Source organism: Pezoporus flaviventris, unplaced genomic scaffold (genome assembly GCF_033815535.1).
Source record: "Pezoporus flaviventris isolate CSIRO_AGI_PZ_B2104156 unplaced genomic scaffold, CSIRO_AGI_Pfla_v1 ptg000021l, whole genome shotgun sequence".
Classification (NCBI taxonomy): domain Eukaryota; kingdom Metazoa; phylum Chordata; class Aves; order Psittaciformes; family Psittacidae; genus Pezoporus; species Pezoporus flaviventris.
In genome coordinates, this window is record NW_026892569.1 from 11268916 (window position 1) to 11293364 (window position 24449).

At 48.0% G+C, this 24449-nt stretch overlaps 1 protein-coding gene across 5 annotated transcripts in view; it reads left to right on the plus strand.

The window, feature by feature from the left end:
• The window catches only part of CHCHD6 (coiled-coil-helix-coiled-coil-helix domain containing 6), a 106004-nt gene that overhangs the window by 27933 nt on the left and 53622 nt on the right, over positions 1-24449 (plus strand). For 2 of the 5 annotated variants that reach the window (XM_061456067.1, XM_061456064.1), the window contains exons 5-6: positions 2236-2256; positions 7973-8056. The exons of 1 other annotated variant lie outside the window; for it this stretch is intronic. In XM_061456067.1, the coding sequence (XP_061312051.1) occupies positions 2236-2256; positions 7973-8056 (105 nt within the window). The remainder of the gene's footprint in view (positions 1-2235; positions 2257-7972; positions 8057-24449) is intronic. 2 more of the 5 variants (XM_061456068.1, XM_061456065.1) reach the window with 1 other exon arrangement.

Sequence of the window (24449 nt, forward strand, 5' to 3'; positions counted from 1 at the left end):
TGATGGCTCTTCTGTGGGTTACCTGGGTGAGAAATGAACCCTTGGTTTAGCAGCAGAGTTCGGCTCTGTTGACCAAGGGCTAAAAGATGGTTTGTGTCCCAGGGCTGGCATTATGAGATGCTCAAGTTCCCTACTGGGAGCTGGAAGTGAAACTCACCTGGTTGGGAAGCGAGGAATCCAGATCTTGCTCATTTCCTAAACAGTTTACTTACCCTTGGCAAGTAGTAGTGCACATGCTGTGCCTTCTGTTGGTAAATCCAGGTCTGCAAAGAGGTCCTGGCACACGCGGAGAGGCAGCAACACTTGAAGCGGTATTTCTTACCCTGTTTTATTTAGGCTGTGCTTCACTCCCAGCGTAGTCATTTTCCCCCAGTGCATCCATTTGCCAACTGCATCTACACTCATTTTAATGGTCCTGCTTCCATTCAGTGCAGTGTAACTGGTCTAGGAGTAGTAATTTCCCCCCCAATCCTGAAAAGTGGCAGAATTAAATCCCTCGGCAGTGCCTGTGGGAGAGATGCGCTGTGGTTAGTAACAGTAGTGTGAAACAGCAGTCATCCTGCTGTTGTGCATTGCATCTTACAGGGGTATAAGAGGGACCACCTCTTGGTGGTAGGGCTGATGCCTTCTCCCTGCTCTCAGTGACTGCCCAGTGCCACTGAGTGAGTGCCTTGTGTTCATTTTGCCCTGCAAGCATTTATCCAGCAGGAATGCGACGGGTAATGGTTTGGGTACCCCAGGGATGACAGATGTGTGTCCAGTAAAGAGCTCCCGGTGCGCATGACCTACCTGCTGAAATAGTGCTGTGTGCCATAAAGAGCCCGTGTTCCTCCTGCCCATCTGCTGAGGATGGACAGCCCTGCAGCTGCTAAAATGGAACACCAAAGCTAAGCGCATCTGTCCTGCCTGTAAAAACCAGCAGGAAGAGAAATGGTATTCAAAGCAGGCTTTTGTCAAACGGGGGCAGTGATTCCTGGTGCAAACCTGTTGTGTATGGCTTTGGCCAGGGACTTGATGCTGCTAAATCAACCCTGCCTGCAGAAAGGGGAGACTTGGTTTCCCCTGCCTGAACTGTAGATGTTCAGTTGGAGCCCTCTCAGCTGTTGTAAGGGATGAGGATGGATGACACACATGGCTGATGCCACCTCATCCCTCAGCTACCTGGAGCAGCCGCTCTGTGCCATTAAAGTGATGGCAGATCCCATAAACATGTTGCACTCCAGCGACTGCTCCCTCTGGCACTGAACTATGACCAAGAGGAAAGTTCCTCCTGCTCTGTCAACTCCCCCTCAAATAAATAATCACAATAAGAGGCCAGTTTCTGAGGTTCCTGCTTGGCCAATGTGCTGCTGTCAAGCACAGCCCTGAGAGGCAGCGAAGGCTGCAGCCCTTGGCAACAAACAGGGCTCTGGCTGCCTTGTAACTGCCTTGGCTTCAGGAGGAGGTGGTTATGGGTGTGAAGTGTTCATCATCTTGTAGTTGCTTTGCTGCTGCTGGGTTACTGTGTAAGTCCAAAGTAGTAATAAGTGAACAAGCAGTGACACTGCAGCCTGCTTCATCTCCTGGTCCTCATACTCTGCTAGGCTTGATGACAAGAAGAGGAGGAGATGAAGGCAGCTTGTGTTTGGCAGAGATTTGGATTGTGCGCTAAAGATGCCCAGGAAGGGGGGACCTGGTTGGAAATCTGGTCAGTCAGGTGGCTTTCTATTAGGAAGCGCTCTCAGAAGTAATCCAGGGCAGCAGATGACTGGATGTGTAGGTCAGGTCATGTATTCTGTAACACCCTTGCCAAAGGATGCCTTTTCTTTGCAGGTGGTTTGCAGCAGAGCACTTGATGGCCGCCTCCTTTTGAGTACACCCAGCACTGCCCTGGGCATCAGTGCATGTTGTGGCTCTCAGCATCCCCTCTAACGTTGTGCAGCACCTTGCGTGACTGCAGCCTGCTGCTCCCCCTCTGCCTTCACTTAGCTTTCACCCTACAGGGGATCCTGCAGCAGTCTTGGGGGGGGCTTTGCTTTGGTTTTGGGGCACATGTGCCGTTGTTTGCTTTAACAGCACAGTTCCCAACAGGGGACAGCGCTGCACTGCTGAAGATGCTGTCATTTTTAAGGAACTTTCCTAAACTTATCATCCTAAAAGCTGTATTGTGCAGCAGCAGGCGGCCTCCATAAATCACTGATGCCTCTTTTTCTTCTCTTTCCCTTCCTTTCTCTCCTGCGCTCTCTTTATTCCAAGCCTGCGGATTTGGACGCCTGGGTAAGCTCTCTTTTTTGTGTCTGGGTCTTGCTTATTCCAAGTGTCATGTTGTTACTGCGCCTGTACAGATTGTTATTGCTCAGCGCAGATGCAGGATTTTATTTTCTGTCATTACATTTTAAAAGGTGTTCAGCTAGAAAATTGCATATTATTTCCTCCATAAAGATTTTCACTGGCTCCTTTTGTGTAGCTTACAGCTGCTGAAACCAAACTTGATCCTGTGATGTGTGATGTTGGCTGGGAGAGCAGCACCATCAGGAGATGGGAATGGTTACACCAGGGCTGCTTTTGAAGGCCACGAGTCTGCATTTGGGTTCTAAACTGAAACAAACCCTAGTCATTTGCCTTCAACAGGATGAGAAAAGGACAAAGTCCTTCTGCACATTTCTTGTAGGCCTCCTTGTAACAGCCTCCTGTACCTAAAGGAGCTACAAGAAGCCTGGAGAAGGGTTTTTGACAAGGACATGTAGAGACAGGGCAAGGGGAATGGCTTTAAATTGACAGAGGGGGGGAGATTGAGATGAGCTCTTAGGAACTTGTCTGCTACAAGCTCCCTGTAAAGCTCTGCTGTTCAGTCTCGGGCATGATGTGCACAAGCTGCCATCGCTGTTTCAGTGTTGTCCTTTCAGCTCTGCTGTTCCCTTTGGGCTTGGTCAGGAACACGCCAGGCAGCTAATTTTGGAGCTAGTTCTGTTCTGTAGTGAATTGCTGTCAGTTCCTTCCTCTACTCTTGGAGCCTTTAATAGCAGTTGTTTTCTCCCTTGCCACCTGGACTGTTACCAGGACTGGAAGAGACACAGGAAAGCATGAGATAGGAGAATTTGCAGTTGTGAAGTGTGGCAAGCTGAGGTACCCAGCCAGAACATCTCTGCTGGGCTGCTGCAGGGATGGGGCTGCTACCTCGGGGGGGAGCTGATAACTCCTCCTAGCAAAGAGAGGAGGATGTAGCAACAAGGCAGTTGATAGAGGCTTAAGGACCTTTCCTTTATCCTTGTGGCTTCTTTCCCTGGATTGCCTCCGCCTGAGTCTCTAGGCGACATCTCACTCCTTCATCTGTGCCTGGTGAATGTGTTTTGCCAAGAAGATAAATATTTGTGCACTAATTTGCCAAGTGCTGTGACTTGCCTTTGAGGAAGTTCTGTAGACATCGAGGTATGGACCTTCTCTTCCAGCTCCCCCTGCCCTTTGCAGGGAGGGGTGAGGTTTTGTCCTCCAGTGCAGTCTTCTCCGTGCCCTCTCCCCAAATCCCAGAATCCCAACAGGATTGCAGGGAGAGACAGCCTGATGGTCGCCATCAGCTGTGGGCTGTGCTGTTGCTGCACTTTATTTCTGGGTGCCGCATTCCCTACTGTCATCTGACCCTGCTAAGAAGCCCTATTTTTTTTATCCCAAGCAGATTTCCGTCCTGGTTTTCCTGTGTAACGAGGTGATGGGAAGGGGCTGTGATTAAAAATAATAAAGATCTGGTGCTATTTTATGGGAGGCAAAGCCAAAGCTGGGCTGTGAATGGCTGCAGCTCGAGCAGAGCCCAACGCCAGGGGCTCAGTTGCACACTCTGATGTGTTGCATGTTTTGGTGTCAGCTCAGGACGTGGCTTTGCTTGTTCAGAATGAACCAATAGTACTGCGTTACCTCAATGAAGAGGCTGGTAAAAGATTCCTTTAGGGCTGCCTGTCAGCTCCCAGGCCAGGGCTGGAATTCCTCAGTTGGGGCAGGATGTAATGCACAGCTTCAGCAATGTGCTTTCACAGTTTGCTTCTAAATGGGTTACTTGATAAAGGGGCGAGGAGGAGGCAGAGAATCGCACATGGCTTTGCCCCAGCTCTTTGTCACCCTTCAGAGCAGCTCTGAGATAACCAGGAGGAGTTGGGGCTGTGGTAAAAAGTGTAAAGATAAAACAGAGGAAGAGTTTGAACCAGCCCCCAACCAGTCCCTGGGCCCATGTCTGTGGAAGCTGTAGTAGCATGCTGGATGTGTACCTTCAGCGTCCTCTGGTACGAATGCAGCGCTTGTAACGTCTGATACCAAGGGAATTCTTGAGTATTTGCATGACTCTATCTTATACCTGCTTTTTTTGTACAGAGAACAACTGCTTGTGCTGGCCCCGGGTTGAAAAAAGGTAGATTTGGATTAGGCATTAGGCAGAAGCTCTTCCCTGTGAGGGTGCCCAGAGAAGCTGTGGCTGCCCCATCCCTGGCAGTGTTCAAGGGCAGGTTGGACACAGGGGCTTGGAGCAAGCTGCTCTAGTGGAAGGGGTCCCTGCCCGTGGTTGGAACTGGATGAGCTTTAAGGTCCCTTCAACCCAAACCAGGCTGGGATTCTGTGATGATGCTGTGATTCTTCTGCACATCCATGCTGTCCCATGCTGCTTTTCCAAGTTTTGGTTGCAACCTGTGCGTTCCACAGCACAGTACGCTCTTCCTCCCCTCCCTGCTTTGTTTCTGTCTTCATTTCATAGACTGTCACACACTCTGTGTTCTACAATCCAGTTTTAGATGTCATCTCTGGGCTTTGGTCATCTCTTGCCTGACGTGTTCAAGCTCAGATGTAGCTTCTGCAGCATGGATGTGAAATGCAGCTTTGTGATACCTGATATCCAGTCCAATGTGTTAGCATGCATGTCTTCCCTTCTCCTTCCTCCTTCCATTCTAAAGGCCTTTATGTGAGAAGTGTGTCTGATGCTTTGTTTGACACCTGCAGTCTCAGTCCCCTCTGAAACTGTCATCATCTCCATAGCTGGCAGCTCTGTCTGGGACATCACAGGCTTCTGACTTCAGGTAGGGAATAAGCAGCAGGACAAGAGGAACCCATAATAAATATCCTGTATTCATACACACATGCTTCTTGCACGTCCCTTGTTGCCTAACCCAGTTTGGAACAGTGAATGTTTCAAATGACACATGCTCTGACTGTACCATTCACACTTCAAACATCATCAGAGAGTGCACTAAAGTTTCTAGTAATAACAGCTGGAACAGAGGGAGGCAGAAAGTTACTTTCAAGCAGATCTGTCACAAATGGGATGTTTCTCAGTAGATTTCAATGCACTGAAACATCAGCAGCTCTTAAAAGCAAGCAAAGCATGGAAAATATGTTTGAGTGGTAAAAGTTTTCTCTGCAACCTCTGGCTCATCATACAGCTTATACGGGTGGTAAGTGGGACATAACAGGAGGTAATACAGAGCAGTTACTTAGTGGGGGGAGATGAGGGGTATATGAGGTTGTGGTCTGCAGTTGAGAGATCCAGTTTTGATTCTTTGCCATCACTTTTGCAAGCCCCAAGGGAAGAAATCACTACAGAATGTGCCTGCTGCAGGGTGTGCTGCTGTGGAGGCATCCTTCACTGTGAGCATCCCAGCTCAGTCAGCTCTGCTTGGGAGGCCCTGGCTCCTCACCATGCACTGCAGCACGTCTCTTGCGTGTCCTGCTTGAGAGGTGAGGTGTTTGCTTTGTGATCCCTTCCGGAGGTGTCATAGGGACAAATATGCTGAGTTTCTTGGTGAGTGAGGTCAGGCAAGCTCAGAGGTTGAAGAGATGAGTGGGGCTGCGGGTACATGGATCCATGTCTTGTCAGAAATAGAGCAAAGCCTCTTGCCCACCAGAATGGTTGCACATGTGGGTTTTGTGCTCCCCAAATAGCCTGCTACCCCAGGAGACCAGCACTGCCCCATCATTCACTTATTTAGATGAATCAGAAACTTCCTTGCATTTTTAAGGGTTCATTTTTTGACTCTTTCCCTTGTATTTCACACTAAATAGCACCTTCTGAATTTTGCAGAGGGGGCACTATGTTTCTTTTCTTTCTTTTCCGTATGTCTTCTTTAGGAAACGCAAATCACTTGTAGAGTAATTTGAGTGTATGGGTGTTACGCAGGAGAACCAGGGTCCTTTGGGCATCCTCCAGCCCACCCTGACACCTCCCATCTGTTTCATTTCAGTTTGAACTTGCTTAGTCCTTTTCTGTACAGAAGAGGGATGTTGGTTCACAAGGACAGCTATGGTTCTCTTAGCAGAAAAGGGTCGTCGTTTTGGCACTTCAGATGCTCATCAGGCATCTCCTTGGTCAGGTTACATGTGTGGGGCAGCTCATTCTCATCCCTCTCCCCATCCCATTTTGGCTGGTTTGCAGGATGGAAGATACAGCTCTGATTAAACTAAAGGCAGAGATATTGCCTATAATCAAGAGCCTTTGAGAGCACAAGGGTTTCGATACGAGTCTGTGGTGCTTGTGCCTTACTTGGCCCTGCTGCCTGGCATGGCGAACATAGGCACCAAAACATTTCTTTTTCCTTTAAAAGCAAGCAAACAGACACCACCACAAGCCCTTTATTTCACATGGTCCTTTCCTTGCTTATTTATCCACCATCCTCCACTGCCTAGCTTAAAATCTCTGCTAAGCCCTATTATACCACTGCATTTCCATCAGCAGGGGAGCAGAAGGAAGGCAAAGCACAGCAACTTGCTTTCAGATGTAATTTTTCTCATTAACAATGGCTTTTGGCCATAAAATGACAGGTCTGAGCCCACGGGGATGTTTCTGTCCTGGCTGCTTAATGATATTGGACCAGCATTTTCTGTGCTGTACCATCATCATTAAAAGTGAAGAGCAATGCTGCTAGGATGCTGCAGATGAGCAGGGTTTGTGCTCCTGTTAAATGGGCTCATAATGCTGGGTTTGAAAGGTTTTCTGCCTGGTGCTAGCTTATATGGCCCCAGGAATTTTGGGGTGGGATGGGGAAGAAAAGCCAGTGCCATTCTTCTTGCTGCTGTTGCTTGTTAGTTTTAAACTTCAGAAGTTTGGTTCAGTTCCATCTATGCCACGTTTTCTTAATGCTGCTTATGTTCAGGGGCGGGAATGGAAGGAAGGAAGTGCTGCTGGTTGTAAAGATCTAAAAGGCAAAAGCTGTTGCTGTAACCGCACAGACTTTGGTTTTTAATTGAGCACTGTGTATTTGATGGCTGGGTTATGCTTAAGCACGAGCTTGTATCCTTAATGTGCTGGTTTGGGAGGGTCGCACTCAGCCTTTGGAAGATAGAAGAGGAATTCTGTGACATCCATCTCCCCTCCAGATCTGCAGCACCCAGCCAGAGGGGCTCGGGGTGCTGGTGGGGTGTGCAGAGAGCATGTGGGGAGAGCCCTTGGTTATCAGGGTAATGCTGTTGATGTCTGGAAGCTCAAGGTCGCTGAGAATGTCTGTTGTGATAAAGACATTACAGCAGAGCCTTGGGTTTTGGATCTTCCTCATAACTGTAGGGATGTGCTGAATCTGTAGAAGTTTCCTGATGTTCCAAGGGAAAAGTGTTTATCAAGTGGAGGGTTTGAGGGTGATTTTTAAGGTAAGGTAAAGAACATTGGATTAATGAACATCATCATTCATGAAAAACAAAAGACTTGCATAAGGTGGAGTTCTGGGAAAGGCAATAGGAAGGTGTCACCTTCTTGCGATTGTGAGTTTTCATTTAATAAGGAGAAGTCAAGGTTATGAGTTTGATACTAGTAAGGATGTCTCAAGCTTGTGGGGATAATCCAAACTGAACTGCAGGGCTGAAGGTTTGCAGTTCCACCAGCAGGGATCCCATGCACCAGTCCTGAGCAGTGATTGTGTTCAGTCCCAGCCTGCACCCCGTGCGCTTTCCCTGCACTCACACTTGCTATTTCTTCTTTTAGTGATGCTCTTTGGTGGTTCTTCCAATGCTCTTCTGTTGTTCTTCCCAGGAGGCTGAGCTGCAAGGCAGGGAGGCCGAGATGAAGCGACAAGAGGCCTTCTACAAGGAGCAGCTGGCCCGCATTGAGAGGAAGGTACGGTCAGCTTGTCCTTGATTTGTGCCCTCGGTGTTCCAACAGCATCAAGCACGGGTTTGTGTGGGTCCAAAGGGCAGAGAAACAAGGAGCTTTGTGCTGAAACCTGGAGCTGTCACTTGGCAGTGTGTGTCTGCCCCTTACTCCTTGGTGCAGTGCTGAGAGCAAATCTGAGCCACCTGCATTTGAGAGATGAGCTTTAACTGTGATTTAAAAAGGAAGATTTCTCCGAGTTCCAACTTTATTTTCCTTTTCACCATGGGGTTGAGGTGAATGTTAATTTGAAGGAAAAAATAACCTCAAATCTTCTGGTTTTTATGCCTTTTGTTCGAAATCCTTTCCAACACTGCTGCCCCCCCCGTAATTTTGCTATAAAGATGAATTAAAGTTGTATTATTAATTTCCCCCTGGGGAGCCCACCAGTTCACAGAGCGCTGCTGCAGCGCTCTGCCTGCTTCTCGCTGGATAAGCCTTTCAAATGAACCCCATTTAAAGAGACCCTGTCAAGCATCTTTTAAGCCTGCAATGACCTTTGAAAATCCATTTAGGGATTTGCCTATCTCCCCGAAACGTGGGATTTGCTTCTTTCTTTAATTGTTTACCATGATGAGGTTTTAAAAATTGATGCTATAAAACCAGGAGCAGGCGCGCTGCTCCTCACCGGTTAATGTGTTTTCCCTTCCTGGCAACGTGGAGTAATGGGATAAGTAGTCTTTAGTTTTTAATAAATGTGGAGAATTACCTTCTCTGAGTTGAAGCAATTAGACCTCCTGACGGGGGGGTGCAAGCATCCGCCTTGGAGTTGTGGTAGGTGCTAGAAGAGGAATGCAAACAATGGGGAAGGTGGGATGAAGAGAGCGAAATCAATCTGCTTTACTACCAGTGTGACGGTGAATAGGGAAGATGGGAAAGCGGCAGCTTATAGAAGTGGCAGGAAACTATTGGTCCATCTCTTCCCCTTTTCATTCCCTGCTCCTGCACGATTGTCCATGCAGCTTTTGAAGCCATTGATGGTAAAACATGCCCATGAGGAGTTTCACGTGATACACTCGTGCAACACTTTAAATCCATCGAGTTCATTAAAAAGCCTACTTTATTAAAGCTCCCGCTCGGTGTTGCACTCAGATTTGTAAGTGCTATTTGTAGATAATGGGGATTGTTGAGGGGAATTGCAAGCAGTCTAGCAGCTCTCCTCCTAATTATCACAGTTGTCCATATGTTCATACGCAAAGGGAATTTTTGCAATTCCTTGCTCCCATGCTGTGTGCTCCCATTATATTCTCTCTGGATCTGGCTTCGCAAAGCGGAAGCGGCAGGGAAAATCCAATCTGTGTGTGTCAGTCCTTTGTGGCCAGTGAAGTGGGAAGAAGTCAGTGTCCAGGCTGCATTGTCCCGTTCTTGAAGGCTTTTGTTGGGTGTTGTTCCCCTTTTCAGGTCTCTGTCCTTTGCTACAGGGCAACTTTGGCAACAAGGTGATGGATATTTGTAGTGCAGCATCTTCTCAGGGAGCAGGGCGCTTTGCCCACAGTCCTATTCAAGCTGCAGAGTTGCATAGAAACTATCTCCTAGTTCTTTTGTGTACAAGGAGGTAAAAAGGACGGGTTTTCTTTCCTCTCCTGAAACACTGAGGCAGTTTCTGACCCTTAAACACGAGCGTTTTGCTGGTAATAAAATAGAAGAATGCCTCCAACCGTTCGTGTGGATGGGAGTGGGAGGAGGTGGGGGCTAGGAGGGAGAGGAATGTGCTTGGAACAGTGTAATAAAGCTTAATTGTATTAGTTTTGAAAAAGGGTTTTGATCTTCTCTGTGGATAATTTTATTCCTGTAATGGTTGGGAAGAAGCAAACCAGAGCGCAGAACAATCTTCTTTATTAGCTGTTGCCTTTCTATAATCCTGCCTTTATTTGGTGAATACACGCAGACCTTGACACTTATTTATTTATTTTCCCTTCCACTCTGCTAAAACCTTCCAACTCAGGGAGAGTTTTATGTATGTGTGTGTGTATCAGAAGCTGTGGGTAAGGGGCTGCGGTGGGGAGTTCTGAGTGCTTTCCCTGCTCTCGGAGGGGATGGTCACTTGAAGCATGGTTGCTGGTAGTTCAGAGGTGTTGGGCTGGGGGTGAATGAATGTGGACCTGGAAAGCTAAAGTATCTCTTCTTAAGGATCAGGCTGTCAGGAATTCCCTCCTCCCCTCCCCTGCTGTGTCTATACGCTCACGTTGGCTTTGTCCCCACTTGTGCATGAGAACAGAATTCAGCAGTAGGAGCTGGGGTTTGGGTTTGAACTGTTGACGTTGAGAACTCGGTACTTTCCCAATAGGATGCTGAGAGCAGTTGTGTTATGCACTCCTTACATTGCAGTGGCTGCTGCCCTGAATCCAACACGGAGCCTGGCCTGTTGCTTCTGCCAGTGGTCCCTGTTCAGACATGGAAGGAAGATGCAGAACAAAACCCTCAGCAAAGCAGCACCCCCCCCCACCCAAAAAAAACAAACAAACAAACCACCAAACTTTGGGAGAAGAGCTTAGAGAAGAGCCTGGTGCATGTTGTCACTTGGGGGCTGCCACACGTCCTGCTGCAGAAGGGGTTGTTTTCATTCAGTATTCTTATTCACTGTAATGGAGCTTGGATTCCTGCCATTGCTCCTCTCCATGTCTCAGGCAGCTTTCATGAAGCCTTGGTTAGCTCTTCCCTTCCAACATCACGTGGCAGCCTGTGCCACAGGTTAACTTATCCACTCTGTATATTCTCTGTCACTGGTTTCAAATACTCTTTCACCCCCCATTTAATATCCTTTATGTGGAAGAGATAAAAGGAATCCTTTTCCTTATTCATTATCTGTAGACTCCTGTCCCCTCTTCTACCTTCCATTAAGCAGAGCAGTCCTTACCTTTCAGCCTCTGCTTGTGTGAATGAGTTTGTTCCAGGTTTCTCATTCCACTTGTTTGTCTTCAGGCCCTTTCCCCCTGTGGCTCTGTCTTTTGAGATGGATTGGCCAGAATTGAACTCGGTACTTCCCTTGACTGCAGCACATTGTGTGAATACATTATCCTTGTATTGGGTAATCTCTTTCAGAGTGCTATAATCTACTGGACAGAGCATGGAATTGGAAGCAAAAACCTGCTCATTTTCTAATAGCAACTTCTCTTCTGGGAGTTTGAAACAATTGCTTAGTCCATCTATCTCAGTTATTCCATCTATGTGATGGAATAGCTTATAATGAGAGGGCAAAGTGTTATGAAACAGTAAAGCTATAAAAATGCTAAAAAGGCTTTGCCTTTAGCTTTGCATGAGATGAACTATGGGGGTACCTTATTTCAAATGGAGCTTGGAAACTCTGTTTCTATGCTGCCTCATTAAGGTTTCCCCAGGAAAGGGCAGGTATGAAGAAGAATGTCAGCGTTTCAGCTTGTGGGGTTTGCTCTGCATCTCCCCCCTCATGGCAGGGGGTTGGAACTGGATGAGCTTTAAGGTCTTTTCCAGCCCAAACCAGTCTGTGATCTACCAAAGCATTGGAAGGTGGTTGCAGCAGTGCTGTGTCACACTGAAGATCCATCTAGTTCAGTGTCGGGGTCCTGACTGTGACCAAAAGGGGAGGTCCAGGGATGAGCATCAGATGAGGGCATGTGTATGGGATAAATTCCTTGCGGAGGATCAGCAGGCACTGGTGATGCCCTTGGTCTTCATCGCTTTGATCACTGTAGTTGTGTGTTTCAGTCTCTTGGATCGCTTCTGTGTTTCTGTTTTCCTTCTGTGTTTTTCCTGTGTAATCAGGAAAATTACAGGGAATAGATCTTTTGAACTGACTGTTCCTTGTGTGCCTGTGTGTGATGGCAGGATCTTGGAGCTGGTGATACAGACATTCCATTCCACCCCTGCTTGTACGCTGTGACTATCCAGGTATTACCTAGTAGAAGTGGTTGACCTCTGACTTGTTGGAGTAATTTTACACCTTATCCATGTAATTTGGGATTGTTCCACAGGAAGTGGGTCTTGCCTCAACTGTCTTAAGGTGCTTTTGTACTGAAGTGTTTGGATAGAAAGAACGACAGGTTGGACCTAATACCCTTAGAAAAACTCAAATTGAGCAGCTTAAGTTGAAGTTCTTTCATGCATTTATGTGTTACTGAGAAGCACTGAGGAAAGGAAGGAGCTTGGTATGAACAGTTAACATGTGCACTGCTCAGCACTGGGATTTTTACTAGGGATTCCTTGTGTGCATCATCCTCCAAAAGGATGACCAAGAAATGCAGCCTCTCTGGAGCCCTTCAGATGCCAGCAGGTCTCACTGAGTGCATTACTTGTATGCTTTCTCCCAGGTAAATACTGTTGGCCTCCTTTTGCTTGGCCTCTGTTGGGTTTAACCTGACACAGGTTCGGGGCAGTGGAACATGGGCAGCTCTTTGGAGTGCGTAAAGGGGCAGAGGAAGCTGAAGGTGGTCTCAGCAGGTGAAGTGAAGCTCTTGCTTTAGCTGATGTCCCTCTTCTTTCTTTGGATTCTCCTAAGCTCCAGCTCCCACGTTATCTTTTATGGGGTGGCTGTGAACAACTCCGAGCAGTGGGGACATCAATATGCAATGTGTCTCTGCTTGTAGCTTCTCAGAGCAGTGAGTAGCACCCGAGGTATTCATAAGCTGTGAGTATTCATGCGAGTAGGAGAGGAATGCATTCAACACATACCCCTTTTTTTATTATTAATAAGCCAGACTGCACCTTTTTCTGTGCTGAGCTTCACAAATCTCGTTCTTGTGTCTGTGGCGTTCCCCTTGTTTGGTTTGTTTAAATTCATCTCCTTTTGCCCTTGCGCTTCCCATTTAATTCATGTTTGGAAAGCACTTAGGATGTGTAAAGAAGGGGAGGAGAAGTTATTTCTGTTTGTTCTCACCAGCCTTGATCCTTCTTCTTGGAGCAGTCTCCCACTTCTGGTGCACCAAGGTCAGCCCTCCATGGGAGCCCACTGGCATGTCGGTGCTTTTTGGCCTGCAACTCACCTCGCTAAAAACCTCCATTGAGGAAGTGGCAGTAGCCTGGAAGAAACAAGTCTTTTAGAGCATCTTCATGTTGGGTCTTTGTGATCAATTCAAAGCAGATTCTGCGGGGCTGGACAGGCTTCTGTTATGTGGCAGGGAAGTTGAAGGGGATGAAGATCAGTTCCCTTACTTGGGCTCCCAGGCTGTGTGTCTATCCCTGAGCCTTTGAAAAGCCAAGCCATGGTGAGGTATTACCTTCAGCTGAGCCCTCTGCCCTCGCAGAGGGAGTTCAAGATCCAGTGCCCTTTCCTAGAGGAAATGGTAGGTCCTGCCGGGTGTCACCAACACCATTGTATTTCTCCATAAACTGGCTCTGACATCTCCAGGCTGCGTGTGAGCCATTGGTGTGTGTAAGGGCTGCTCCTTCCACTAAAGCAGCTTGCTCCAAGCCCCTGTGTCCAACCTGGCCTTGAACATTGCCAGGGATGGGGCAGCCACAGCTTCTCTGGGCACCCTGCGCCAGTGCCTCAGCACCCTCACATCTTCCCCAGAGCTGGATCAGGACTGCGGGGGGGTTCTCCCAAGAGCACAGTAGAGGAGCAGAATCCCCTTCCTGAGCTGTGCTCCCACTGGTGGGGGTGCAGCCCAGCACACAATGTGCTGGGTCATGGGGAGCTCGCTTTGAACCTACAACAGCTCTGATCCGCCCGGGCCAGTGGAGCAGTGGAATGAAGCACCCAGTTCATCCAACTGCTGATTTTTGTCTTCTGAGCACAACGAGAATAATCCCCACTATGGTTTTCTGAATCAGGCTGGTAAGATCCATCCTAATCATCCAGATCACTTCCCCATCGCTTGGGCTGTGTGGACGTTGTCTTCCAGGCAGCAGTGGCTCTGGCAGTCTCTCAAGGCAGAGCCTTTGATATTTAGAGAACTGAAGGTTTTGTCCTGTGAAAGGGAACAAAACGAAACCAGAACGAGCCTGAAGTTCTCATCTGAGCCAGTTCTGATCTGCCATCATCTTCCTCTTTCCAGTTATTCACAGACATTAAATGTCATGCGGGGGGGAGGAGGAGGAGTGCGGCACCCATAATCTCCTCTTTCTGCTGGTATCTGTTAGGGCTGAACATCTAGAGGAGGCTGCTGATTCCCAATGCTTCCCCATCCTCCCCTGGCAGGAGAGGTTGCTCCTGGCTGGACTTCCAGTACCCTGTGCAGCCCTTTGCACCCATTCCATGGCTGTTTTGTTGAAAGCTGGTGAAGTTTAGGAGTTAATATAGCTCAGTGCAGCGGGTTTTAGAGATCAGATAAATGGATTGGCAATTTGATGAACTCAAGGAACATCTCTAATAGGGTAAATAAACCGCATTAGCTGTCAGCGCTGCCTCCCTGCCCTCTGCAGTGCGTGTGTTCCGTCTGCGCTGACTGACGGACAGGGCATTACATCAAATCACAAGCAGCCTCTCTGCAAACAGCAACCAAGCGTTTGCTTCCTTCCCGGATCAGCGCAGGGATGCGCCTGCAGTCTGTGCTGACGGGTGAGCTGACAGAGCCTCACGGTGGTTCTGTTTCCCTGGCATTCAGAGTACCTTTAGAGGGGAGAGAAGGATGCTGATGGGCTGCTTCATCTCGGAGAAATCCATCCTCAGGCTCGACTTGTGAAATAAATGTGGCAATGTGTGGTTTGAACTTAGTGTCTTTAACACTGAATTTAGCAGCTGAATTTAGATAACAATCTGGTATCTGGTCTCATCAGTGTATCACTATGAAGACTTGTTAAAGGCAGAACAAAAAGACCTAGAATGTGATCCTCTCTCTTTGTTAGAGCTCAGCACTGGAGTTATTTGTCAAGTCTAGTCCAAAAAGAGCAAAACAAAGGGTGCTTTTGTCTTACTTCTGAGAGCTTTCCCCATCAGCTCCTATTCCTGCTCCCCTCCCTTGCTCTCTTTTATTCAACCTAGTTTTCCCTCCAGTTCATTCATTTTCTTATTGCTAATAGCTTCAACTTCTTTTTCCCCCTCCTTTTTGCACTGCACATATGCTTGTTTATAAGCAGAGTGGTATTTATAAACATGTGTATAGACACATAGTGCTGTTACCAGTAAAACCAGTGCTGCTTTTCAAATGGAAAGCATCTCTCGCATGAACGTACGTACATATACGCATGTGCGCACACGCAGTCTGTACCTCGCCTATTCCGCTGTGCTGTAGTTGCACCTTAGCACCAACTACATGTTCCTGCACTAAATACCAGTGCTGTTAGTTCTGTGTCGTTCACCAGTGTACAATTAGGTTTTGGCCCTGTTATTGCAGTATTGGCCATTTTATGAAGCTGTAGCGAGTGAGCGCAGTGAATTGATTAAATCTGTTCCAGACCTTCGGCTGGAGTCAGCGTGTTGGCAGGGATTTGGATGATTGAAGCTTGTGCTTCTCTTGGGATATTCCCCATTTCGACTTAGTCTTGGAAATGGTTGCAGGTAGACAGAACTTCCCCGTGTGGGTGGAATCCACGTGCCTAAGAGCCTGACTTTGAGGACTCTGAGATTTCCATCATGACTTGAGCTCAGGCCTTGGCTTTACTTTTGTTTTGAAAAGCTCCTTAGGATTATGCCTCTGCCCTTACAGACCATGCTGTCGTTACATTAATGGACTATATGGCTAATAATTCCTCTGTCAATTGGGCAGGCTCCATGGAACACCTCAAATTGGTGCTGAATTCAGTAGTCCAGAGAGCAGACTTTCAAAGGGGACTGCTTCATATTTACATGGGAAATGCCTTGTGCCCTGTAATGAAGGTACCACATGAAGCGGGTGGTGAGCCAGACCCATTGACATCATACCCAGGGCTGTGTCTAGGGCTGTGTCTGGAGCTGTGGAAGGCAGCAGCAGGTGGGTTGCTCTGCTCTCTAGGTGTTTGCTTCTCATGCTATATTCACAGCCCGATACCCTTCTGTGCAATGCCCCTCTTCAGCTGACCAGCAGCCCACGGGCCTTCTGGGCTCATCCTTGGAGGCTTCACAAGCTCTTTGCAGCACAGAGCTGTCTCTTCAGTGCTTTGTCCCCTTCAGAGGACAAATGGCTCCATTAAAAAGCATGGGGGAGAGAAGCTCACTAAAAGCAGGGCGAATGAGACTGTCAAATGATGGAGAGGAAATTGCTCACCAATATTTCATGATTTCTTTCTTATCCGTTTTCCCATCCTTTCTCCTTTGTCCTCTTTGGCTTTTTTTATCTCTGGATAAACATCGTGTTTGTTTTCTGTTTACTGTGTGGAGCATTTCAATCCATTCTGAATAGCAGAATAAATATGAAGAGATACTAGTGTTCTTTTCTGTGGAATAAGTGATGACTTGCAGGGAGCGCTGGAGATTGTGGCAGTGCTATTGTAAAGACAGGCCAAAGGAATCTCTGTTAATCCATTTTCTTCCTTTGTGTTATCAGCGTTTCATTTTATGTTTTACTTTCCTTTATAAGTAACAGTCAATACTGGGCAGAAAGAGTCTAAATCCCTTTTTTTGCCAGCTGTAAAATAAATATACCGTTGCTTTATAATATTTATCCATGTATTACTAATAAAGGGGGATGACATCAAGTTATCCTTGTAAAACTGCTTCTGAGCTGGGGAGCTGGGAACTTTTTCCAGGTATTCATTAACTGAGGTTTCAGCTCTGTGCAAGGTAAGTGGATGTTGTCCCCATTCTAAGTGAGACCCCAGTGCTTAAGGTTCACATTTCCTACAATAGCTTTTGTTACTGCCTTTTGGGTTCCTGGCTGTGGTGTGCTTCTTCAGATGTGCTGAATACCCATAACTGGAGCTTGAAGGTTTGAATAATGAGCTTCTGAGCAGCTCCAGGAGCCAGCGGGCACTTCCCAAAGTGTGGATTTGTCTCTGTCGTTAACGGCATCTGGGGACCAGTGAGGTCCTTGTGGTCTTTTGGGCTGTGATCATTAAACCAGCCTGTCTTCTTATGGTACACAATGGGATGAGGAGCCGCAAGTGAGAGAACCCTGCCTGGAAACACAAATATCTTCAGAAGATGCTCTGGGAGTAAGAATAAAGAGAAAGTACGGTGGCAAAAGGGATTGCTGCTGAGCTAATTTTTCTTGCTCTCTCCCAAGTTTGCCTCTAGGATGGCAGTTTTCTCCCTTCAATAAATAAATGCAAAGATGAGAATTGCTGCCAAAAACTGTCACATTTCTGGAACTTTCAGCCCCTGATTATTCACATTAAGCCTCCCCCCCCCCAGCAGTACAGTATTCTGAATATGTACACCCACCATTCTGTCAGATCTGTGCAGTCTGCGTCTGGTTCATCTTCTGTGTCTTTGATGTGCTCCATAACGTAGGCAAAGAGAGGTCTGATAGTCTCTCTAAAAACCTGACAGTTTGTGTGACAATCTGTCCACGAATCCGCAGGCTCCTTGTCAACCAAATGAGCCTTTGAATAGGGGAGGTTTGCAGAACAGTGCTTGCAGCATCGCATATGCACCAAGGGGCGAGGACAACAGGCTGCCGGGTAACCTGAGCGCTGGCTGTGCTTCCCGTCATCATTCCAGGGACATCTCATCATTGCTTCTTGGCTGGTTCTCAGCCCCGCACATGTCGGGGTTATTTAGCAAAGCTTGATTTGCTGGAAGCTGCACAGGGAGAGTGATTTGTAGTTGAGGGGGGGAAGGAAGAACCCTGGGAACGGGTGGAACCTGCAGGCTCTGCTGTGCTGATGGGCTTTGGTGGGCTTTGGGTTTCTTATAGTGACTGTTCCTTGCAGGTCCCTTTCCACGTGCAGGTGCGTGGTTGTGACGCTATGCTCTAGGGAGGCTGCCCCCCTGCAGTGCTGATCCAGCTCCAGAGTGACAGCACAAGAGGGATGTGGAGCTGTTGGAGCGAGACCAGAGGAGGCCATGGAGATGCTGCGAGGGCTGGAGCAGCTCTGCTCTGGAGCCAGGCTGAGAGAGCCGGGCTGGGTCAGCCTGGAGAAGAGAAGGCTCCTGAAGGGGAGACCTTAGAGCAGCTCCAGTGCCTAAAGGGGGTACAGGAAACGTGGAGAGGGGCTTTGGACAAGGGCCTGTAGGGACAGAACAAGGGGAATGGCTTTAACCTGCCAGAGGGGAGACTGAGATGAGCTCTTAGGCAGAAGCTCTTCCCTGTGAGGGTGCTGAGGCGCTGGCACAGGGTGCCCAGAGAAGCTGTGGCTGCCCCATCCCTGGCAGTGTTCAAGGCCATGCTGGACACAGGGGCTTGGAGCGAGCTGCTCTAGTGGAAGGGGTGCCTGCCTGTGGCAGGGGTTGGAGCTGGAGGAGCTTTAAGGTCCCTTCAGTCCAAACCAAGCTGGGATTCTGTGATTTCCTTCAGTGTTCTCTGGTCTTCTTGTGCATCCTCATACCTTGGGTCCCTCCTGTTCTGGCTTCCTCTGGGAATCAGTGAATCGCATTCCTGAGCTACCTGTTGTGGGAAAGAATGAGGTCATGGTTACAGTTTAGCTTTTTAGAACTGGGACAGGGTCTGGGCAGCTGCTGTAGTTTATAAATGGGCTTTAGGGATATTCTCAGCAGTGAGAGCAGGAGTTTCAGCTGCAGCGTGCCCGGCTGAGGCGGTGGGAGTTCTGTCAAATACCAGCTTTGGCATGATGGCATCAAACCTTAGCTATAATGTTCCTCCCTTCCCAAAATAAGCTCCTGTGATGGGCCTGACAGGGGAATGTGCGTAGTATCTTTCTTAATGTATGACAAGTACTTGATGACTGCCCTTTTTCTGGTTTGGGGCTGTTTTCCTCTCCTTCTCTCCCTCTGAAGCACTGGTCAGCCTCCAAGGGGAGTTTTCAGCTGCATCCCTCAGCACTCTTGGTGTTCTGGCAATTCCCTTCTTTCTCTCTTTCCCTTTTCCCTTGGCAGTGATTCTCTCCATGACTATCCCTCCTCAATGGTGCCCAGTGGTTAGAGGCAGCATCCCATGGTTGCGGAGTCCATCCAGATGGATGATGGCCTGGTAGGACCCTGGTACCCCTATGGGATTCGCTGTGCAGCTCCCAGCATGGGCTCAGGGGTTCAGCATGCCCTTGAAGTCATGGCACTGTTGCCTGCGAGGGTCAGCTGGGTGTAAGGCTTTTCCAAAGCAGATGCTGAGACCCCTTGATGTTTAACTGATGCCTGAGCAGCCCCTTTACCTGCACATGTCAGGTGTAACTGATTCCAGCCCTTACTGTGGCTTCTTCACTTCTTTTATTGAAGTCTCTGGTAGGAGGAGAGCATCGTTCTGCTCTCCTCCTGCAGTTCTAGTGTTAATGTGGGCCATCCACGTTGCTGTCCTTGTCAGAAAGCCTGGCTTGCCTGCTGGCATTTTATGGCCTTTCCCTTTGAAGGTGCTTTTACAGTCCAGACTTTGTTTCAAGATTTACTAACGCTTTATTTGCAGTCTTTCACCATGGAGTGCCTTAAAGCAACCTCACATAAACTCAATGCTTAATTCTGTCTGGGGTTTTTCTTGCTCCTTATTCCCCTTTTAATTGCCTGTGCACTGCTGATTCCTTTGTTGCTGGCTGCCTTTCTGGCTTGAAGATGACATGAGGCTTTCTGCATGTTTCCAGTGAGGCATTTGCAGAGAGGTTCCTAACACCATCTTTGTGGGGTACCTGCTTTAATTGGGGTTTCCCCCGGGTACCTCCATGGAGACAGCTTTGCTCTGGTGTGCAAGCTCAGCCTGGCTTTTTAAACCCATTTGCAGCCATATGGAGTATCTCGATGTGGATCCTGGTTCTGGGAAGTCCTGGCGAGCATGGTTTTGTTTTCCCTAGTGCTTTAGGGGCTGTAGCTTAACCTCTTTGTGCTCGTTGCACGCAGGGTAAACCCAGCCGTGGTCCTTCTCCCAGCTCTGCCTCCTTCTCATGCTGTGGTGATGGGTACTTGTGGGATTTTATCTTTGAGGAGCTGTCTAGATATGTTGCAGGATTAATGTTTTCCTTTCAACTTGGGATCATATCTCAGTCCTGAGAAGCCCTGTGCAAACAGGAGCATCCTCCTGCCCGTGCCGAGTTTTGTTTCCCTCTGTTGTTGCTGTGGACGTTGCTCTTTTTTCTGTCTTCTCTGAATCTTCATCCAGAATTTATGATCTCACAGCTTATTGCCGAAGGAGAGCGTGGAATGACACAAACTCAATGCTCTCATTTCATTACTGGCCTCAGCGGGAGGAGCGGAGGAACCCACACATGAACAGCAAACAACAGAGCTGTGTTTAGAAGTTGGCTTTGGCTGATAAAAGAGCTTTTTTTCCATATCAGCAAGCTGTTTGTAGCTGCTTGCATCTTGCCTTGTTACCTTTTGAGGAAAAACCACAACTGAATTCACATAAAAGCAGTTTAACCCTTGGCTTCTCTGCGCTCATGATAGGATTTGTATGCATGCTTCTCTTCTTTGTTAATTGGCTTCTGTGTGCACTTGTGCTTGATAGGAAGGAGAAAACGTGACTGATCTCTCTTAGCTAAGTGCTGGCTGATACCAACAAACAGGAACTCGAGAGGAGTGAGCTCAGGAGCTGAAGAGGTTGTTGCTTCAGTGTATCCTGAAATCCCTGAGTTCCCTGGTTGGGACCGGAGTTGAGAGCAGTGATTGATCGTGTCAGTTGACCTTAACACATCCAAAGGGTTTGGTGAACAGATGGGTTCAACTCATCCCCTTCTGTACCTGCAGGAGGGGTGTGGGTACCTGGGGTTGTTCTTCGGATCTATTGGGAGCTGTTTATGTGAGACTTGGAGAGATAGGGGTGAATACCCTGATTTGTGCTGTGCGACCCGGTGAGGTGTGGGAACCCCGGTGCTCCGCTGCTTCCCTCGGGTAGTGCTGTGAGGAAGGGCAGCTCCTAAAGCACAGGTTGGATTCAGGGGCTTAGAGCAAGTTGCTCTAGTGGCAGGTGTCCCTGCCTGTGGCAGGGGTTGGAACTGGGTGAGCTTTAAGCTCCTTTCAACCCACACCACTCTGTGATCCCATGACTGACCTTCTCTCGGGGCCGCAGCTGTGTCCAGGACACGTGTGTGTTCCCCATTGCTGCAGGCAGGAGCGGTCGTGCTGTGTTCTCAGGGTGTGTGAGGTCTGATTTCTGCCTTCAGAAACAGCTGGATGCAGGAATGTGAATGTCTCCCAGTTGACATTTGAGACTTGAGAAGTAATCTCTGCTTTCCTTCCCCTTTACTAAACCCGTGTGGTCCCTACTTGTGGGACGTGCCATGTGTCCACCCTGCCTCTCATGCCCCTTTCAGCTGGAATGGAGGTTTGCTGGGAGATGGGGAGCACGGATGTCAGGAGCAGGGACCACAGCAGTGCTCTGTCAGGTGCAAGGCACATCCTACCATCTACTCCCGGCTGTCGCAGGCAGCATTTGTCAGAGCCCCCCTGTCCTGCTCTGTTTCATGAGCTATCACCAGCATTCATTGCTGCTGGCAGCGTTTCAACAGCTCTTAATCCTCTTTGGGTCTTTACACGCTCTGGCCACTGACAAGCTTCTATAGAGGTGTCAGAATATCTCCGGATAGCCACAGTGCTGTGTTGGTTTGCGGTGGTTTGCATCCAAACCCTTTCTGATCTCTTGACCCAGCCTGTACCTGCTGGGGAAATCTGCGGCCCACTGTCAGAAAACTGGTGTTTGATGCTGCTGCTTGATGTTCACAGTGAATCTGGCCTAAAACCTCATTAATTTCTAGTTCATCGGGCTGGCGTTGCTGGGTTTTTCTGCTTTACGTGTTCCTGCAAGTAGTGTGTGTTGCACTGAGGTTGTAAGGAATGCGCTTTAATGGCAGCGTGAGAATGAGCTGGCAGGGGTTTCTCTTTATGCTTCAATTACTTTCCCTCCTGAAATAACCCTGAGAATTCCATCTTCTGCTATACTGTGTTCTTACCTTCGATGCTGTGCATGGCAGGGGCCCATGCAGTGCGTACCGAGGTGTAGCAACGAGTGTTGGAGTTTCTCTGCATGTTTGCAGCCAAGGAGGAATGCTGAATTATAAACAACTCCAAATTTAGCTCCGAGTTTGAAAATGGATTCCCTTTGGAAGTGGAGTTTTCAGTGCCAGGCTGTTTTGGGAAGAGCGGGGAGCAAGGGGAGAGCAGCAAAGCCGCTGCGGAAAGGCGGCAGAGTAAAGGAAAGCAATTCTTTTGGTCTTTAGGCTCTAGTTATGTATTTTTATAACTTCTTGGTGTTTTTAGTCTTTGCTACGAAGCATCATTTAATAGCAGGGTAACATCCTTCAAACCAACAGTTCTTTGTTTAGTTTGTTTGTCCTCTCTGGAGAGCTCTCTCCCCATATGACAAAGCTCCGATGTTCTGAAGTTGGCTCCCCTAAGGCTCAGCTTTATTGAGAGAAGTGAAACATTTGAGGTGGTTCATTCATTCTTTCTGTGTCTCTTGTTATTTGAGCCCTTATGGTGTCCTTTGGTCGTGTCTTTTAACTCATTTCTGCAACTAAGACTGCCAGGAGCTTTCTTTAATAATAGTTGGGGTCTCATGTTCAGCTTTCTCTTTGTGAGCTGCTGTTTTATCTTGAGCATCAAATATTGTGCGAGTGAATTAAAAGCAGCGTCCACGCCTTGTAATGTTGTGTGGAATGTGCTCTATTCTGCTGCATAACTGAATATCAGTTTGTGAAGCTCAAGGACTTCACTACGACTACATCTTGCTGAATAGCCCTTGTCTGCGGGCAGCGCTGTGGGAGTCATGGAAGTGCAGGGCTGGCTCCTGGCTTGGCTCCTCGCTTGTGACCTTTTGTAGGCCACTGGAACATTATTTCCTGCCATAGCGTGGTAGGTAAAATACTGGAACTGAAGCAGAGCTTGCATCTGCAGTCATAGAGATGGGGATGGTTGGAGAATTACCCTCTAAATAGAAGCCCTAAATGACAGAACCTGTCTGTTGCACATTTGTTACTCATTTAGTGTTTAGGACAAAAGTGAATGTGACTTTCCCAAGGTAGGAAAGGGCCTAGAGGCCAAGGAAAACCTGTTTGGCAGGTCTGCTTGTTGAACCAACCCGGGTTTGAATGGTAAAACTCTTGTTTTTTCTGACTTGGGGAAGCACTTAAAGATACTGATTCATAGCACTGGCAATACTGCTTCGTTGGGTTTTGAAGCGGGGCAAAAGCGGCCGAAGGCTCTGATCCGAAGGCAGGAGCCCCCATTGGATCACATGCAAAGATGTTTCCTTTTCACTTCTAAAGCCCCACAGCTTTCATGTGCAGGTTGAAGGTCTCTGCACCCCTCCTTGATGTTCACCTTGTGCCATGGGCCTTGTGGTTTCTTTGAGGCCAGGTTTCTCCTTTCCCTCACTGAGGTTCTTGCCTCTCCACTCAGGTCCTCACTTGCCTGCTTCTATCAGCTTTCAAATCCAGAGCTATTTCCTACCAGCTCCTTCCCAGCTATTTCTGTCCCTGTTTGTAGTTGGTGGTGTTGAAGCTGAGGCTGACCCCAGTGCTGGGCAGTTGAACTCTCTCTAATAGACAAGGCAAGGTTGCACCACAACGGCTTTAATCCACACTTTGACCAGCACATGGACCCATTGGCTCTTTTTTCCCTTTCTTGAGGTGGGTTAAATGCCAACCTCACACTGGGTCTCAGGTACAACGTATTTGTTCCTGTTTCCCTCCCATGCTGCTGTTTCACTGCAGAGTGCTGGGGGCTAATAGCATCTGAAGGGGCTACTTCCCGTTGCCTGAAAGATGCTTCATTTTATGCCTTGCTTTTTCTTTTTCCCAGTTTCTCTCATTTTGATCTCTCAAATCCAGTCCCTGTGAGGAATGAGACTGTATGAAATATGCAAATTGCTTGGGTAGTAATTGGAGAATCGGGGAGCCTCGTGCAGCCCATGGAGATAACACATCCATTGGCTCACGTTAGTTAATATTTAAAGGCAAATTTAATTAATGGAGCACAGGTCGTGTGGCTTCGTGTGTGAATAAGCAGCAGCAGGGAGCTGAGAGTCAGGAGGGGTGTTTACAGGACAGGGAAAGAGGTTCCATTAAAAGCTGAACTTTTCCTTATAGAAGAGGGGAAAATGGCTTTAATAGCACAGAAGTTTGTGGTCATTATTTAACAAGTAAGTAAATGGAAACAGTAATGTCAGTTTGCTGGCAAATGCATTTTGAAGTGGTTACTCCTCAGGAGTTCTCAGTTTAAGCCTGTCTCCGGGGTCAAGGCTTGGAACACCAAAGTTTGCTCTGTGATTTTTTGGTATGTGACATAAATTCAGGCGCCAAAGATAAAACTTCAATACAGCACCTTGAAGGCTCTGAAAACCTGTCTGAAGCTTCCCATTAGCTGAGCTTCACCCGGCTTCAGTGATGAAGAGGGCTGTTATCCTTCGCTCCCACATGGAAAACGGTGGATTCATGAGTGGCACAACTGCCTATAGTGTTGGAGTTGTGCCTGTCCTTTCCCTTTCGTAAC